The 19,964-nt window shown below is 39.2% G+C and overlaps 1 protein-coding gene across 1 annotated transcript in view; it reads right to left on the reverse strand.

The window, feature by feature from the left end:
* Positions 1-19,964, reverse strand: part of atad2b (ATPase family AAA domain containing 2B) — an 87,624-nt gene that overhangs the window by 39,634 nt on the left and 28,026 nt on the right. Inside the window, exon 24 of the mRNA XM_037981660.1 lies at positions 19,303-19,431. Coding sequence (XP_037837588.1) covers positions 19,303-19,431 — 129 coding nt within the window. The remainder of the gene's footprint in view (positions 1-19,302; positions 19,432-19,964) is intronic.

Raw genomic sequence — 19,964 nt, forward strand, 5'->3', positions numbered from 1 at the left:
TTCAGTAATATTCTAATTTTCTGATATGATGAATTTGAGATTTTCATTTGTTGTCATTTGTAATCATCAAAATTAAACGAAATAAACATTTGAAATATATGAGTTTGTATGTAATGTATGAATATAATATACAAGTTTCACTTTTTAAATTGAATTACTGAAATCAATCTACTTTTTCATGATATTCTAATTTTATGACCAGCACCTGTATGTGTGCCTCAAAGAAATCTAGAAAAGATGGTCTACATTTAGTGTTATTCTTTGACATCTGACAGCTTCCACTGTATCATATTTTCTTAATACAAGAATTTTCAGACTAACTAACAAGAAATTATGCCAGGTGTGAAACATGCCAGTTAAATTTTTCTCAGCAGTTCTCGGCTAGATTTTTATCACCTAAAATTAGGTTTAAGAGCATAAAATACGATTCAAAGGAAAGCAGACAGAAAGATATGTTATGTACTTGTCCACCATCTCAAATTAAAAATGTTATGCTCCCAAAGGGCAACTGAGAAAGGAAAAAAATAGCATTTGATTTGTTCATCCTTGTTTATTGGTCATTTTAGAGAACACACATCTCTTTAAATTTAGTCTCAATAAATCTCCCCTGCTGCTTTGCTTCACCTCTTACAGACTCTGCTGTCAGCACAAGTCCAGTTCTCATGTTACATTTTTTTCCACTCAAACAGTGAAATCCATGTTTCACTGGGTGTGTAAATTCACACGAGAATGCACTTAAGTGCTGCTTTGAATTTTACTGTATTCTCCTAATGCTGTCGAACCAAGGCCCTGGTAGGGAAATACATACTGGTCTTAAATATACATAAACTGAAAATTAGAGAGACTTTTCAAATGAAGAGAAAGTATGCGGTTTCTGCCTGCGAACAGTCAAAACAGAGTTGGAGGTTCAAAGAGAATGAACCACACACCTGCCTACCACTGGCCATCATGCCTATAGGTAGTGTCAGAGCTTCTAAAGAGGATACTGAGACGGATTGCAGAGATAGTTTTAAGGTGGAATGCAGCTTTCATTTTTGGTTCTTCCTGATCCTATCTGAAGGAAGCAGACAGCAGGAGGGTATGATGTACAGGAAGAAGACAGGTATTCAGGGTTGACTGGCACATGGGATAGCTGCTCAGCTATAATAATATGGCAAGAGAGGGGGAAAAAAAAAGGAAAGCAATAACAAAGAGGCAGAAACCAGGCCAGGCATCTTGGGTATTTCGAAGCAGTGGCATCACATCAAGTAATGTTTCTTTGTTTGTGTGTGCATGTCTTTTTCTCATCTAGTCAGAATGCTTATTTTTGACCACAATTTTTATTCAACCTTCAGAATTCAGAATTTATTTAGAGCTGTCACCTTGCAGTGCCCGGCTATTAGTCATATCTTGGCTTTGTTCACCTCCATTTAAGATATTGCTTCCTTGAATCTACTTTTTTTTTCCTATTCATGTATTCAAAAAATATGTCTTTAATTTTAAAAAAGGCAAAGCAAAAAAGGGAAAGATTAGCGCATTTGTTATAAAGAGAACATAAAAACGAGGCAAACCGGTCGAGTTCCTCCCCGTAACCCCACTGAGGCGCATATTTTCCGCGATCTTTTATTTCTCCGCCATACAAACCAAAACAATTAATCAGCAGTGCAGCGAGAAAAAAGGTCTTTCTGGGGTCAGCTATCGCCATCGAAGCTATGCAGCATGCTCCTGAGGGAGAGGAAGGTGAGTCTGAATGGCAGCAAACGACTCGTCATAGTGGGCTCTTAAATAATGTATGAAAACTGTTAGAGCATGAAGAGCCAACCACAGAAAAAGAGGGATATGCTGATGGGAAGAGGTAACAGAGAACCGGGGTCCTTTGTTATAATTAAAAGTGCCTCACCCATACAAGATTTATGTAGTTGCACAAATTTTCAAGCTGCCACCCCACATACTTGTCAGAACAGCCTATGTGCAGACAAACAGTCGCACTCACAAACTAATACAGCTTTTGTGGATAGAAGCACCAAGAGACCACTATCCAACTGCCATCAAGACAGTATTAAATAAATAAGTCAGGCCAGTGACACCCATGAACAATTCTGTGGTCTACTTTAATCACCACTGTAGTCTCAATGTGCAATATTGTCAGACCTACTCTGATTCATACTTCCTTTGAACCCCAAGTCTAGTGAATTTTTAATTTGCTAGGTGGTACAAATTTAACATTATGCCTTTGCTCGGAGTATGTACAATGAATTACACAGAGGATGTTTAAAGAAGTAGCGTGTATCCGCGGTTTCCACGAGTGTGGCATTAAGGGCCTGCTGCAAACACAAAAGAGAAATGGTTTGTTTAATGTTCTAATTTGGAAAGCCTCCAAGCACATTTCCCCCCCAACCCCCTTCTATTTTCTGCATCCCCGAGATGCCTCAACACTCTTCATGCACCCAGCCTAGCACGACTCTCACACCGCGTCTGAATGTAGAGATGCGCTAGAAGATTACATCACGCTAGCATAACGCCACACCCGCGGGCATCACGTCTGCGTCCATGACCTTGTCCTGATCATCGTCTTAGCCTGGGCATGAGGCCAGCCCTGCTTCAGAGTCCCGACGACCAAGCCGTGTTGGTGCATGCAAACCCCACATTGTGGATTTGGTGCCATCATTGCCCCCCCCACCCCCCGGACCCCAATGTGCTTTCATCCCAACGATAAACCACCACAGCCTCATTACAGAAGTTTTGTTTATGCTCAGGACAACTGTGGAAAGGGCAGCCTGATATTAGGAAAACGTGCAATGGTGATACTATTGCTGAATATTGCGATGAAGGTACGAGTTTTGATAAATCCACATTTTGTGTCATTACGACACCCACAGTATTTTTCATGTGCCAGCTGTGGGCTAAGAGGCGAGTGGGGGTCCATCTGACAGCCAAATAAATATTTTTTTTCATATAGTTTGTTTCTGCGATTGACTAGAACCCTTTGCAACATTGATATTGCAGACATTAATATACAAATATTGATAAATTTTCAATATATTGTTCAGCCCAAATCGTGGACCACTGCTTTCTTAATATCCATCTTTATACCCATCAGAAAACTTCACCCTGCAAAAACCATCAATGCGCTGCCTGAATTTTTATTTTTTTCATCAAACCTTATATTAGGCATTTTCGCCAACATTGTCTGCCTTTTTTAAACAGGCTGAGGCAACAAATTCTTCGCAGCACGCTGTAAACTGTAAAAGTCAAACTTTCATTCGCTTATTCAAAGAATTACTGCAATAAGCTATTTCACTTTGACATGGGAGGTATGTCCACCATTTTTTTTTTTGTAACATGTTATACAGTGATGTTGCATTCAAGTCTCAGAAGTATTTCACCTGCTGAGAATGCAGTGTAGAAAGAAAGAGTCATCATTTCTACATTTGCCACGAACCCAACATCAAATCCAAGGTTATTACTCTAATACAATAAAGACTACAACACAAGAATACACTCCTGATAAAAAAGAAGAACCTAACTTAACAGTTTTTTTATTTGAGTTTATCCATTTTGGCAGTTTGGATTACTGAACCAGATTTCGGGTTCTTAAAATGAACATTACATAATCTAGAAAGAAATAAAAGGGTGCAAATTTCATGGACTATTTAGTAGTATCAAAACAAGACAGCTGACCACTGTAATCACTCAGCCCAATAAACATGAAGCAGGGCTTTATTAGAAGTCAGATATTTTATGTTTTTATACAGTAATCATTTGTCCTAATCCATAAGATAATTTTATGATTTATTTGCAAGTAATAACCCAGAATTCCTTTTCTTCTAGATTAGTTTGGCTTTTAACAAGTAATATGAGATCCAGTATAAATCTCAAGCAAATTCCCTGACATAAATTTAGGTAGCAATTACCTGAAAACATAAAACTGTGCACCCAGATTATTCCATTTCACACACGCAGGGCGCTAACCAAGCCTGGACAAAAGCCGTGGTTTTTTTACGGACCTATTTACTGCTGTGCTTTTGTCGGTGTGTATGTTTTTAATAGAAGTGCAAACTGTGTGTTTCAAAGAAAATGAACAATAATTTCCTCGCCTCCAGAGGATGCTTGTTTAGTCATTCTATTCCATAAACTTGCATTTAGGATGCCGGGTCGACACTTTAAAAACGCACGCAGGGAAATACGTTATTTTCAGACTAGTGGCAAAACAAGTGCCCGTGAAAACATTGCAATAAAGAGGTTTTGACTGTATTTACAGGTGTTAGTTACTACTTGCATTAGTCACAACAATGTAAACCTAAATATAGTTCTAAATATTTTTAGGAGTTACAGCAAAGCTGAGATTTAGGACAAGTCAAAATTGGAAATGTTTAGATTTTCAAGTCAGAGATAATAAAAAAATAATCATTTTTCTCAGTCCGTATCAAAGATAGTAAAGTCTTAATGTGAAAACATAAAAAAGACGATGTGATCTATGTATAACAACATAGAACATGACTCAATGAATAAGTTTTACATGTTACACATTTACCTCGTCTAAAAAAGTGTTTATCGTTCTCTACTAGAAGAAAAAAATAATTGTCCTGGTACTGAAAGGCTAAAAAGTGCAATTCCGTATGGCAAAAATCTAGGCGTGATTGATGGTAGGGGTCTACCATATCGGAGCTCATTTAGGATCCATTTTTAAAAAATAAAAATAAAAAAAATCTAATAAAAAACAGATGCAGCAAACCTGTTTATATACTGCAACAATTTTCTTGATCCATTAGAACATGATCTTTGGCCAACAGTGCATGAACAGCCCCGTTCATAAAACTGCTCTGCAGTACGGCCACAAAGACGAGACCCTCAAATCACCTCTGGCCGTTTATCAATCACCAACTGAGCTGGCCACATCTCGCAACGACATGAGCTTTTCCAAATGAAGTCAGCATCTTAGAACCATAGGAGGCATGGATTATAACTCATTGGGATTGATGCCTTATGCAGAAAATGTGTTCTGGACATCTCTCATTCTGAATCCTGCTGCCGGCAAGTAACAATGAAGCACTTTTGACAATTTAAAATACTTTCTGCACGCAAGCAATTCACGAGCACAACTCTGCATCCGACTCTGATTTTTGTAGTTCTGTCTGGAACCACAGAAAGATCGTACCTCAGTTTTGTATCACAAATCAGCTATTGACCAGTCCTGCTTTTATAACCTGAAACAAGTGGTAAAGAGCTTGGAATCAAAAAATGTTAGTCTTTAATTAGGAAAAGTTATTAAAACATTCACCATGTCGTCTGTAAAGACATTAGCCTGTTCAGCGTTTGTAAATGAAACTTAGGGTACACATTAAGACCTGTTCCAAGAGTTTCACCATCTCCTCTTCAAAAACGCTAATATAAACATGCTCATCGTAATGAACTTGTATAATATGTGAAGGAGGGAAAGGACGTTTCATGTCCCTTATTACTGATGACGGTACTAAAATAAATAGTGGTATATTATAGCAGAATAGCACAGACCTGCTGCACTAACATCATTGGCTGGTTGCCATAACTTGCTTGTTGCCACAGGAAAATAACAGACATAATGTGCATAAGTCTAATGAAAAACATTATTACCTACTTGAGAAAATGTGTTTACTTGTGTGGGCTGGTAATTCTGTAAATGCAGAATTAGACTTTAAGTAATAATAAATAAAGAAATAAATGCTACAGTACATCAGTGCATCAGATGTTCAACAAACGTAACGTTACCATTAAAAGATTTTGTATAAAATAAAAAAGGAGACCTTGCATTTGTGGTCCTTACTGTGGAAAACCAAATGTAAAAGTCATTTGGCTGTGATGCCTTTAGTATAAGCAACAAGAGCTTATTCTTGATTACTTTATTTTCCCAACTGTATCCCCTCCCGTGGGGGCTTTCAGCCATTTCTAAATCACTGAACTGAGCAATAATTAACACATTGCAAAGGCAGTACATCTTCAGCCACAACTGCTGAATAAACTCCAGTTCACTGCTTCCTGATAGCTTTAAATTTTATCTTACGTTACCATTATAAAACAGAACCATCAAAAAAAGCCATCCTTTAAAAAGGCCTGCGATGTAAATGGTGAGGGTATACAAATTATTACAGATGACTTTGCTTTGTTGAGCTAGTAATACTATTCTTCATTAAAAATTAAAATCACAGATGGAAGGAAAATTAAGATTTTACAACTGGCTGGCATCAAGCCCAAGTGAACTTAAAATGGCTTCTTTCCAGCTGAGCAGTAAAAGTTAATATATCACACGTGTTATTTTGAATGAGAAATAAAAATAAGTAGCTCCCAGTAGAGCCAACCTTAAACGAGGAAGCATTAAACCGCTTGCACATGCACGCACCCTCAAAAGATCCACGTGTAATTTTAAGGGTTCAGGCTGTTTGTGCCAGCAGGTGAGCCAGCTTCACCTGTATGTTTCATGCCAGCAGATCATGTAGTACGGCTGATCCCATGTGTCGTTCCCCTTAAGCCAGTATCTCACTGGGCTACAACTGTTGCCAACTAGTTGCCGAACGGCCTTCGCAATGGATTCTCCGAAAAGTTTTTAAATGTTCGTGAAGGCTGTCAAATTCCTTGCATGGGTCGCAGAGGCTTGCAGTCTTGTCGCGTGAATTTTGAGCATGCTCAAAAAACTGGTGACAAATTTTCTCTCAAAATAGTTCAATAGTCCGCATCTCCAACCCCTCTCAAAACCTTTCAAAATTTTCATTTCTCCTATAACAGAAAAGATTTGAGCTGCAGCCCTGAACGCCCAGGTCTAAAAAAAACACGCAGATGATAAATAATTATTTGAAGCTGGTCTAAATACTTTCCATTTTCAATTCCAAAATGTGCACCAGTAGATTAAATCAAATATGGAGGCGGGTAAAAGTAGGTACAAAGCGGACCCTGGTGAGTACAATGTGGGCGAAGGTGGGCAACAAAATATGGTGCACCGCTTGGAATACAGCATTGCAAGCTTTGTACACGAAAAAAAAGATACGCTTTTTAAAAACTTCACAATGTTGTACGACTCACTTGTCACATAGTCGCAAACACTTAAGAATTCAGGGACACTGCAACTGAACATTTGCCTTTTTTCTTGCCATTTTGAGTCGCCAACTAGTTAGATAACGACTAAAATTGTAGCAATACTAATTTAATCAGGCATTATAATCAACACTTTTTTCAACATACTCCACTCGGTATAGTGCAACCACCCAGGACCATGTAGGAGTCAAACTATGGATTAAAAAAAAAAAAAAAAACAAGGATCTAATGAGAAGAAAACATGGGACAACATGACAAACCCTGCAGAAGACAATAAGAGTCAGAATGTGATGGTGACACAGGGCCTGTGGGACTCTAGGTCATTTGGTCATGAAGGGAAGACGAGTGTTTGTCAGTTGATGTGACACTTTGATCTGAAACTTGATGAAATGTTCAAATCAATAAATGATCCCATCCCTGCTTCTTGAAATTAAGGGCATCAGTCACCATCTCTCCACTGCTGTATCACCATCTTTCCATTTCCCCTTTTCGCTGCTCTTGTCTCATTTTCTCATTTCGAGTCGAACACGTCCACACCACAATGCACGGTTCATACAATCGTTCAACAATTTGAAAAATAAACCCATTTGTTTTATTGCCAGGGCTCGAGATCAATACCATTCTCCTTTCTGCACACTAAAACCAAAGCTGGAGCCATTAAAGAGTTTGTTTAGCTAAGTACAAAGCGGTAGAGATATACGCATGGCTGTGCAGAGTAACAAGCTTTGCCTGCCAGCACCTTTAAAGCTGACTAGGAATTATTGTTTTTTTTCTTTGCACAATTTACACATACAAGCGCAAACTTCTTTCCTTAATGTGAAGTTATATGCAGAAAATATTTTATGGCAGGGCAAGCGACTTAAATGATGTTCAGCTGGTTGCCTGGCAACATTCTAGTGAAAGTGAGACTCAACTGTGCTACCGGCAAGTCTAAATTCCCATCTAGGTGGGAAAAAAAGTGACTGCATTAAGTCACAATGTTCCTAAACCACCTCATGTTTACACATAATGCTATTTTATCTACAAATACGGCATGGTTGGATGAGTGTGGAACAAATATATTTACTAGTTGATTTCTAACAACAAAATTTTATATGAAAATAAATGCATTTTTTAACGTTGTGGTCGTTTCACAATATAAGCGCGATAAGGTGGGTAGAATTTAGGTGATAGACACTAAAAAGCAGGTCATTGTGCCGTCTCTATAGTCAAACCTAATCCCACAGAACAACAACAAATACTAGAACAAAGACGGAAACAGAGTCATAAGAAAGATGAGCTGGAGACATAATTTAGTCAGGGCATCTATCCTCTTCCATCCTTTTTCCTCTCTGCTGCTTAGTAAATGGCCAGTGGGATGACAGTGCCTGTGGTGCCCACTTCACAGAAGACAGATATGCCTGAATGCACCGGCGGTTTCAAGAACTGCTGAAGATGTCAAGCCCGTGCACACCCGTATGACCACAGCAGGACAGGGAAGCTTTCTGGGGAAATTATCTGTTGCCCACAGCAAAATATATATATATATATATATATATATATATATACAGCCACACATGTTATAAAAAGATATGTACCAGTTGGCTCATTTTGACTGATATGAGTGATCAGAGCCCCTGAGGAAAGAAGAATATACTGGAAGGCACCTGGCAAAAGTCCTTTATAAAGAACTGATAAACAGCCAGGTACTGTGGGAAAAGAAACTGGTGTTTACCTTAAGCCTCAATTATTTTTTGAACATAAGCTGAAGTTTAGGATTGATGTGCATGGTGGGTAACGCATACTACATCACATCCTTATTTTCGCTTTTTGGATGTAGTTATATCATTTACTGGCAAATGGGAGGTTTATGCAAGCATAATTAGAACATCTAGCAGACACGTTGTGTCTTTTTCTTTTTAATTCTGTGTTTTATAATAACAGTTTCTTTATCTAAAATTGTCCAATGTCATGGTGGAGTAATAAAATAAAAAAGTTATTTGTTTTGTAAAAGTGTTTCACATATGAATTTGAAATTCACACTTTATTTTACAGTCATTGAACAAAATCCAAAGCAGTGTAGTATCTGTTTTGTTGAGGACTGATATTTTTCACTGGACAATCTTCAGCCTTCACAGCTGCTTCATCATGGAGTTAACTGGTTTTGACTGAGGCTACTACTGTGTTCTGGCAAAGTTTTGTTATTTGTTATGATGGAACAGTCAATCACATGCCAACAAAAACTTACAAAAAATATGCTTTCATGAGTTATACATTGTTTACTGTTATGCTCTAAACTTTGTGCTTTGTGTTAAATGTCATTTTTGGACTCTGGTAGCAGACTTTTTTTTGCCTCCGCTCTCTATGACCAACCACATGTACACAGGAAGCTGCAGGGGCCCAAAATGTAGCTTTTCATTTATTAAAAACTTGATTGTAAAGTGTGACAACCATTTAGATTGATATGGGGAAAAAAAGGGTTTGTTTGATCACATTCATATGTTAAAAAAAAAATTCAGCGTTTTATGGTGGAATCCATTTTATTTCTCAAATTCTTCCATTCTGAATGGGTTTTTTGTATTGCCAAAAACATAGGTGATGATATGATAACAGTGGTATAATGAAAGATGGCTCCCACATCAAACCAAAAATATAAATAAATAAAATAAAGGTTTACTATCAAAAACATTTTCTGTTTGACAGAACTTTTTGTCCTTTTGAGTAGGTTAATTACACTTCATCTAAAAAGATTACGCTTTTAAAACACAGAAAAGCTGCAAAATTCAGAATTTTTATAATAAAAGAGAATGACCATATATTGGCTTACATGAGAATTTATAGGTAGGATTACTGCCCTCACTGCTATGTGCAATTTCCCTCTGCTGACCGTTTCACAAAAGCCAAGATCAAAAGGCACATCACATTCACCGTGAATGATTGTACTTCGTTAGAGCTCTTACACATGATAAATAGATTAGATTAGATGCCAATTAGATGCCCTGTGAGTCTGTTAAAAGATTCAGGTCGTCACAGCTGTATGATAATAGAACTCGGCATTGAGGGGATATTGAATTAAACCACGTTTACGAAGGGATTCTTTGCTCCATCTTGACATTTGACTAAATCAACTATTTTATTTAAAGATTTTCTGAGGTTCTCAATCTCCAACAATCTGAGTTGTGGTGATTATCTGCTTCACAGAGTTCTTGTTAAACAAACATGACCAAGTTTTACGCAGTCACCTTCATTACTGAAACTTGCATTTTTTGAGAAACTACAGAAGTATATATAGTTTTCTTTTTAGTACATTGTGAAGTTAAAAATTTAGGAATAAAACAAACAAAAAAGATATCTGCCAGTGATACATGCTGTGTAGGGGCAAATCTTTCTGTGTTGGTTTCTCTGTTTCTCCTCTTTCACATTTGTTTTCTGATGCCTGAGACATTCTCTTAGCAGTCCATCACTGAAGGCGTTTTTCCTGATGCACTCCAGGATCTTGGTTGTTTTATCCTGTACAGTAGCTCTGATGCTCACTAGTCTTCTGCCTCCCTCCTTTCTCTCAGTGTAGTCCCAGGGTGCTGGACTTTGGGTGAAACCCTCTGGGCATTGTGAAGAGTTCCCTTGTCTTGATATCAGTGGCTTCCATCTTCTTCTTTTGCCAGGCTATTATACCAGCAGGGTATCTGATGGCTGTCACTGCACACATGTTGGTGGCTTGGACTTTGTTCTTACCATCTACCTGGCTCTCAGGACCTGCGTTACTCTCTGTAGGTATTTGGATGTGGCCGACTTCCTCATGACCACGTGGTTGCCATTTGCCTGTGGGATTCCAAGTTATCTGTAGCTGTTCTGAACTGCAACATTGTCTTCACGTCGTTCAAAAATTGTCCTGCATTTATCCAATCTGAATGGCATTTCAATATCCTTGCTAAACATATCACCTAGATCCTAGTGGGGTGGATCACCGAGTTGATGGCTCACTAATTTTTGGCATACAGCTTGATTTATGACTTATGACTATTCCACTTTGGAACCAGCATGTGTAGCCACACTTTGTGATGATCTTGCTGAGGGGTTTATGGCCTATGCAGAACAGTAGTGGGGACAGAGCATCACCTTGGTAATATGCCACACTTGATGGTAACTTGTGCAATTGGCTTTAAATTGGTCTTAGGATTGTCTTCAACGTTCTCATTGAGTTCTTGATAAAGGCTCAAAGTAGTGCTTTGGTGATGTACAGTTTCAAGCACTCCAGGATCCATGCATGTGACATCAAGTCAGTAGAGGCCAGCTCTATCATACAAGATGGGACCCAAGATGCAGGCTGTGCAAAAATGTCCCTGAGACAGTCTAACAAATTACATGAGGATGTAAGAAACAGGCAGCCAAAGTGAACATAGAAGCCATACCCAACCGTCTGGAATAGTGTACAGGAAAACCTGTGCCAAGTATGGACTGGAGCTTCCTCAGACCAAATGAAAAACTCCACCAAGGGTGGTGGAAAATGGCGGGGCTAAGATGTTGTGGGACCGTGGGCTGAAAGAAGAACTGGAGAAGTTGTGGAGACTAAAGGCCTGAGGCCCGTGGCCATCGGAGAACTCAGTGCTGTGAGTGACTACGACAGATTCCAGGAACAATCTTGGAGATATCTGTTCAAAGTTATACAGTTCTAGGAACAGCCAAGATACTGTGCAGAACCCTCAAGTTCCCATGCCTCTGGTTGAGGACACAAGCTTGAAGTGAAGTGGAACTGCGTGTGGAAAAAACAGTAGGGTGAGGAAAACAATTTCATTTACAAGAGTGATTTTATTTTTAATATACTGTGCAACAGCAAAATCACAAACAAAAATAACCTTTAACAAAATTGAATAAATTATTTCTGTTATGCCACACAGCACTACTATAGTGTTATATTTTAAATTAGTGAAAAAGTCATCCACAGCATGACTCTTCCAAACAACACTGCTTCAAATGCAAATCATAAAGCATGAGGTGGGCAACTTAATGACAAAACTGATACCATGTCACTTTGAACTTTCTGCAAAGAGCAGATAGTCCAAAGGACAATTTTGGTCTCACAAACAAATCCATAAGTCATTCGAACCAATCAAGGGCTAATGCATCATGTTTGCGCAATTGTTTCAATCAATTACAACTTATCAGAATGAGGCAGAGAGGGGGGAAAGCACCCCATTAGGCTGCTTGGCACCTACTTTCTTCTGATGCTGACTGAAATTGACTAATTCACTGCAATATGGTTTAAAAAAAAGGAGCGTAAAATCCCAGGAGGCCCTGTATAATTTTCTGTTTGTAGTTCAGAATAAATGCCAGGATGTTGGACTGCTCTTTGGTGCAAAGTGAAAACTCCCCGTTTCATCACCGAAAGCAGAGCTCAAAGATTCACAATAATTGGAATGGTGAATTGGTCTGTAAAAATTCAAATCTTTAAAATACACATAGACGCCCTCTCGGAGAGATGGACGGATACAGTGCCTATAGAAAGTATTCACCCTATTGGATGTTTTATGCCTTTTTGCTGTCATAAATCAATCACGGTCAATATAAATCAACACTGACTGCCTCTCTGCCACTCACCCATAAAGCTTGAACTGCTAAATCTCACCTGCTGAAGCTTGGAACTCCTTCAGAGTACTCACAGGTGTTGGTGGTCTCTCTCACTATTCCCCTTAGGTCACTAAGTTTGTGAGGACTGCCTGCTCTTGGTAGATTTACACATGGCCCGTATTCCTTCCATTTCTTGATAATGGATTTAACAGAACTCCTGGGGATGTTTAGGGCCTTGGAAATCCTTTTGTATCAATCCCTGACCTGCACTTTTCAATAAACTTTTCTCTGAGTTGAATTAGGACAGTCACTTTAAAAGGGAGTGAATATTTACGCGATCACTTATTTTACATTGCATATTTTTATTTAACTGGCATTTCTCTGTAGAAAACTGATTTCACTTTGACACTGAAGGAGTTTTTTTTTTTTGTAAAGGTGGCACATTTATATTGACCATGGTTGATTTATGACAGCCATAAAAGCACAAAACATCCAATTGGTGAATACTTTCATAAGAACTGCATTTCTTGATGAAAATAAAATAAATGTGTAAACGTCCAGCTATTGGATTAGGGAGTCTGTCAACAGAAACATCGCCATTTCTTTGTTCAGGAATGCCTAGTTTGAGAAAACCATTTTATGAATTAAAAATATTTTGCAAACCAATCTGTGCTAATATAAAATGAATCCAGATTCTAAATAAAGGCGATGTGCATTTGCTGAGTTTCGTGGACAGTTTTAAACCAAGATCATCTTGTACTGGGAATTGAGGGTTTGGGGTTATTTTTTTGGTCAAAACTTTTTTAAAAAAAGGGCAATCTCTCACAATTCTGCAAGATGTCAAGCTCATACTGAAGTGTTTCAGATACAACCACATTAAATCTTAGCTCAATACCTGAAAAAATGACTTAGTTGTAGACATTTTTGTGCAGGCTAAGGTCAGTTAGCTGTGCCGGCCCTCTTGAGTTGGGTTGACTCCAACAGTTATAGCAAGATTTTAAATAAAGATCTTGCACCATGAATCAGTGCTAGGAGTAATGTGTTGGGGATGGGGGTCAGTCTCCAGTACTACCACACCGAATTCTAACTCGATATCTGTAAAGATACCCATTTACCAATTAGCTGTGCCGGCCATCTGACATTTAAGGCATTTATAGTGACATATTAAAGATAAATACTGAACATTTCAATTTAAAAAAAAAAGATGATCCTCCACTAATATAAGCTGTGTAGTCACGGCACACAGACACAGCCATGCAGAGTGAAACAGAGTAAAAAGATGCACACATACACAGTCTAAATCTCCAGGGACACTAAAACTGATGTCATATCATGTGAATCTCAAAACAATAGATGGGAAGAACGAGGCATCGCTGATGATTTACATTCATTTCAGGCTTGGTGCCACAATGATCCAAAAGGCATCTGTTCCCACAAAATGGCATCGCATGCCCAGAGCGCTGAATGGATTTTTATTGGTGAGTGCCACGGAGTATCAGAGTGTGATGATCTTGACTGCTTTAATCAAAAGAATCACAAAGCGTCCTCACGAGGAGCAGTGTCCACCTCTAACACCCATTACCTGACCATGTTGGCTTCTGGCAAGCGGCTTTGTGATCCGCTTTTAGACACTAGTCTGTTCTAATTCTGGCCCTGAGGAAGCTGTGACAATCTTTGAAGACTAAGATGATTCATCACCTTTTGATGGGCTTGATGCTGTTCACAACAGCTTACTGTGAAACTGATCTGTACACAACAAAACATACAAAACAAAAAAATAAGGTATCTGTAGCTGTCCTGAAGACCTATACTGTTGCCTTCTGGTGGTTCAACCTCCTTCAGCTGTGATCACCTTCCCTCTCTTATGGCAGTCCAACTCTTTATTCTCGAGTCTTGGATGTTTGCCACTGATGTATACCGGTTCTTGCTCTGGGAGATTCCTGTGGTCAGCTCTTACATTCTCTAGCCATGGGGCACTGGTATTATGTGATGCTTCCTGCTCCTGTATGTTTCTGCAGTATAGTTCAGTCTCAGCTCTCTGTTCCCTCTGTTATTCCCCTGCCACTAAAAGTATCCTTTGGATGGAGCAGTGGAGAACATATTTATTCTTCTGACTTCTGCTTTTCTATTGAACAGCAAGTATCTAGAGCTGTGAGGTGTCGTCTGACAGTCTGTGGAGCCTCAGATATGAACAAGTTGCAGTATTTCCATGGAATATCTTTCATGCAAGAATATTCTGCAACTTTCTTAATTGTGCCTTCTTAATGAACTTAACCACTTTATTCCAACAGTGAGCAATTTTTTGCCGCAATCCCGTCTTATTCATTTGTACCCAACTGTGCTTCTCCTGTAATGATTTGAATATTTTTCACTCCTCTCCTTTCACGCAACCTGCTATTCTTATTAAAAAGGAACCATTGGGGCGATCAGAGTGATTTTACATTTACCTTCTTTAACCATTTGGATGATTGATCTATTTAATTTGGAAGAAGCATAAAATCTATGTATGAAACACCCCTTTTTATGTCAACATGCATAAACAACCCAAATTAATTATAACCACTACCGTAGTACTTGCTATCTCTGAGTAGAGTTCTAGGTCAGCTTGCACAAAGAAGCCATGTTGAACTTGCTTTGTAGTATGACTCTTTGATTTAAAGTTGAAGGTACTAAACAAACAGAAATAGTACATCTGCTAAAAAATTATACAAAATAGCTTCAAAGCATTTTTTTTTACCTCAGTAAAGAAAATCTGAAGGTCAAATGTCCATTCAAAAGCAAATTCACATTAGGAAAGCAACTTTCTAGTATTGTTTTATTCTTTTTTTTTTAAACTGTCTTCCTTTTCGCCTACTTCTTTGCGCACTGTGATCAACACATCAACCTACAAGCTGTGCCTATTTTACTTTATTCTACAGCAAAAAAAAAATCACAGCCTTGCTTTTATACGGCAACTTCTTTGGCCCGAGGTAAAGTTTATTATCACTTTAGAATTCCCATCAAGATTTAGTGATGGTCTGACATTGAAAACAGAGAGAGGTGGTGTCTGTTTACCCTGACGTGAGACACGAGGCAAAGGGAGAAGCGAAACACAGCAGCGTTCCATCTACATGAATGCTGCCCAGTGGCTGTTGCCTTGGGCGTGTTACTGAGTGATATGGCGAACACGTTATGCAGTATCTGAACTATTATCCCTTTCTTCCACAAACAGTTCAGCTGTCAAATATGGACTTTTTCCTGCGTCAGTGGAAGAACTTTGGCGAACCGTGTCAAAAATAAAACTTTAAAACCGTCAGACCGGTTTTGGCAAAGAGGAAAAATGGCAAGCGGTTAAAAACTAAGTCTGCACAACTTTCCATTAATCTGACTATTACTGAATGTGTTGGTATTTTTGATTGGATTTCCTGGCTCTGACTAAATTAGACCATATTTACACATATACATGTATCCTTTTTTACATTCCTTCAGTCACATTAACACACATGCAGACTAGTGGTGGGTAAGTTTGGCTTCCCATCAACAGCTCAGAGAAATCCAACAGATTGCATTATTAAATAAATTACAGCACTTTCCAACATTCCTCCTCATCAACAAAAAGCTGCAACACCTAGTCTTCTCTTACTGTACAAGCCAGATGAATGACAGGAATCTGATTTAAAAGGCATTTTAACTGCAGCTGAAAATCTGCTCCATGTCTACATCCAAGTTCAGCTGCTCCCGTTGTTTTGTTTGGCATTTTGCAGCGTATTACCAAACGGTATATTATAAGAAAACTGTGCTCCTAGAAAGACTTGCAGTATTTTTTTAGTTGTGATGCATCTGACAAAAAAGGCAATGCAATTTGCCGACATGAGTCCTGAGGTTTTCAGAGCAGATGATTACATAACAGAAGTGCAATTAAACCCTCCGGACTACAGCACTGTTTAATAACCATAAACATGTGAAAAATGAATGTTTTTATTGGCTCCTACTCACCACGTCTACATTTTGTTAACTAAAAACTCATTCTTAATGGCATCATGACGTGCTGAAGAAAGACATTATGTACAATAAATTGAGATGAATTTTCCATAATTTCCACATATCTCTGTGTGAAAAGAGCGTGGTATTAAACAAAAACAAAAAAATATATCCAAATAATAATAATAAATTCTGCCTAAAGCCTCTGACTGTTGCAGACAATTAAAACTAACTGATTGAGCAAGCTAAACATCATCAGTGACTGAGAAAACTGAGAGGGCTTAATTATAAATGAGAGGAAGGCACTCCGCGTGAACTGCATTCTTGTGGCGATGCACTTCGAGTGAACCCACGGCTGTGGCCCACGGTAATGGGCTCAGAGTTTTCTGTTGCTCTTGGGAGGGAGTGGCGGAAAGGAGGTGAAGAAAGATGGGTGAGGCGAGAGCAGAGAAACCATGACAGGGCAATCTACACAGGCTAATGGACGCCCTCCCTTCCTGTTTTCTTGTGCATTAGCAGTAGCATGCTCTGCCATCTTCCTAACCTCAGCCTCAGCTGTCTGCCGCAAAACAACTGGGCTCTTCTGCATCCACTGCTTTTAACACCTGACACGGAAATATCTCAAGCCCTCAAAAAGCCTTCCATGTAACCTTTTCTGTGGTTCAACATACTGCATCTCATCCCTGCCACCACCCGGATATATCTGAATGTCACAGGCAATTCTCAGCTTTGAGCAAATGGAAAAGGAGCCACGAAAAAAAAAAAAAAAAAGAAGGGGAAACTGGCCCAGATAAGCCCCTACAGAGCTGCAGATACCAAAACAGCTCGAGATAGGCTTCCACCTGCAGGTAGCGATCTAGGATAACTTCAATTTCCAAGTGTCTTGACCTTCCACTGAAGAAAAGGCACAAGTTGCCCACTCCAGAATGACCCGGGTGTAGTGGGGGCAACGCAACAATTTATTTCCTTAATATTGTCCCAAAGATTTACAACTCCTCTTCGAACAGTCGCGCCGCGCTTTTGTTTTTAACTTGAGTTATACCCCAAGACGGAACTGGCTCTGTGATCAATTTGCCTTAATAGGTGCCTTGCTGTGGTGCTCCAGGTAAGAACTAGCTGGCGATGTCACAAATAAATTACCTGAGTTGCCCTAATTAATTACAGCCCTGGTAGAGACTGATAACAACTCTCTCAATTGCTTCTAAATTGGTGGTCCGCATCTGTGACATTTGGCTTTCCTGATAAAGAGTGCAGCTGTAAGTAGCATATAAAAGCCCATGATGCTGTGTGTGTGTATGTGTGTGTGTGTTCATATCTAGCAGCTCTAGTTTCATATTGACCTTTAATGATAAAAATGCATCACTGCATAACATGTTTTATCATCCACAGCTCTTAAATATTTTGTAGAAACTTGGAAATCTGTTTAGGTGCAATGTAAGTGTCTTCTATTAGAAGCTTTTTTTTAAGCTTACTATCAACTGAAAACAATTTTGGTAAAAATCAATTATGACTGCATATTTTTTTACCATTTTCACTGATTTTTTGTTAAAGGATGTTGAATGAGAAGAAGAAAAAGAGGAAAACCACACAAGGTTTAAGCACGTCAGGAACGAGGAAACATTTGGCTGGTGTGACAGACGAAGATTGCTAAGGATAGGATAGGAGGCAGATGATTCACTGTGGCGACCCCTAAACAGAAGCAACCCTAAGAAGACTTATGGCCGATTTTTACATGACTTAGGACGACAATATAAAATGTACAGTTTGTCATTTCAGTAGCCAACAGAAGCCCCCGGTTTATTAAGTCAGCACCTCTGTCTTAGAAAAAATAAAATACCCCCACAAAGCCTTCCATCACTCACCCATATGGAGTTCCATAAGGAGCACTCTCATGGGAGAAAAGCTCCATCTAGTGCTCAACTGTTGCATTACACGGGCATGAACCAAAAAAAGTCTACAGCTAGGCTATTTAAAAATAAAAACAGTTTGGTAAATTTTGTCCCATCTTTGATAAATATGAAGCAGTTTTAAAAATAAAAACCTGTATTTTGATTTGTGCAGAAAACGTATCGAATTTAACTCTATTTTAAAGCTTTATTCAGTACTGTGTAAATCTGAACACTTAGTATGTTATGGCTGTATGTTTCCCACAAGCCCATTTTATTCTTTGTTGTCCAAGTGAGAGCTGCAGGGCTTTACATGTAAAACCTGCTTACCTCTGATTTGTTCAGGTAACAGCTTCATTAGTCTGCCCCCTGCCCATCACTGGCCCTCCCTTCACCCTTAGGCACCTGCCGTTTGCCACAGGTGGGCATGTAATTGCTCTGTGGCACGGTCGTGTTCTGAGTGGTTAGGGGAGAGCAGCCTTACTAATGAGGCCTCTCTCCGTGCTGCTTCTCCACAGATAGTGAACGTGTGCGAGCAGGCAGGTGGTTGGAATTACATACATCTAGTTTGCTGTTGTGATATGATAGAAGCTGCTTGCTGGGGCATAACAGATTGAAGAAAAAAAAAAAAAACGAAAAGGCATATGTGTGTTAGCTGGCAGAAAAATATAAACAAGGGTAAGGCCACTGACAGGCTAAGTGACAAGCATTGATCATCTTGTTGCAACACAGACTCACAAATGATCCATACGTAAAAAAACACTCAAGGACTCCATCAAATGTCGGTCACAGAGACCTACTCATTCAAAAAATTAAGCGTTCACCCTGTTCAGGCGGTGTAATCACAAACGAATGCATGAATACTTACTGGTAGTGGGTGGTTTGTAGCTGGCTTTGATTGGAGTGGCGGTCCTGGCCTGCTCCTCTCCCGCACACTGCTGCTTTCTAGTTGGCAAAGCACCCGGAGCTGCTGTCAGCTGAGCCGGTGACTGGAAGTCTGCAGAGCCCACAGAGGATTAGTTAGACAGCAGACAACACTCTTTTGTTGCTTTGCGTGTGCTGTTCTGCATGCACGAACGTGAGAAAGGCTCCAGGAACACACAGCCGACCGGCTGGTGTGTAGGTGCTCGGCACGTATTGATAAGAACGTGATCCGACAAAGAGGACCGAAGGGGCGTAAAATGCTCAGCGAGATATAAATACATGTCAATCAAAAAAAAGATGTAATTGGCAATGGCTATAATAGCCTATTTGACTCCGAGCCAGAAAGCGGCACACACACAAAAAAAGATGAAATATAGAGATACCGTAGCCCCAGAAAATGAAACATTACTGCTTTGACATAATGAGTTAGTTAAGGTTTTTCTCCAAAATTTATAACGGCTCTTTTTAATCAGGCCGCAAGGGAAAGAAAAAGCCCTCGAATACACCGCGCGTTCTGAACACCGCTTCAACAGGACATCATGTAGTTCTGAGCTAATTGATAGTTTAATGTCAGGAACTGGACTGGAAGATGAAATATTCATCCAG

This window comes from Kryptolebias marmoratus, linkage group LG19 (genome assembly GCF_001649575.2).
Source record: "Kryptolebias marmoratus isolate JLee-2015 linkage group LG19, ASM164957v2, whole genome shotgun sequence".
Classification (NCBI taxonomy): Eukaryota; Metazoa; Chordata; class Actinopteri; order Cyprinodontiformes; family Rivulidae; genus Kryptolebias; species Kryptolebias marmoratus.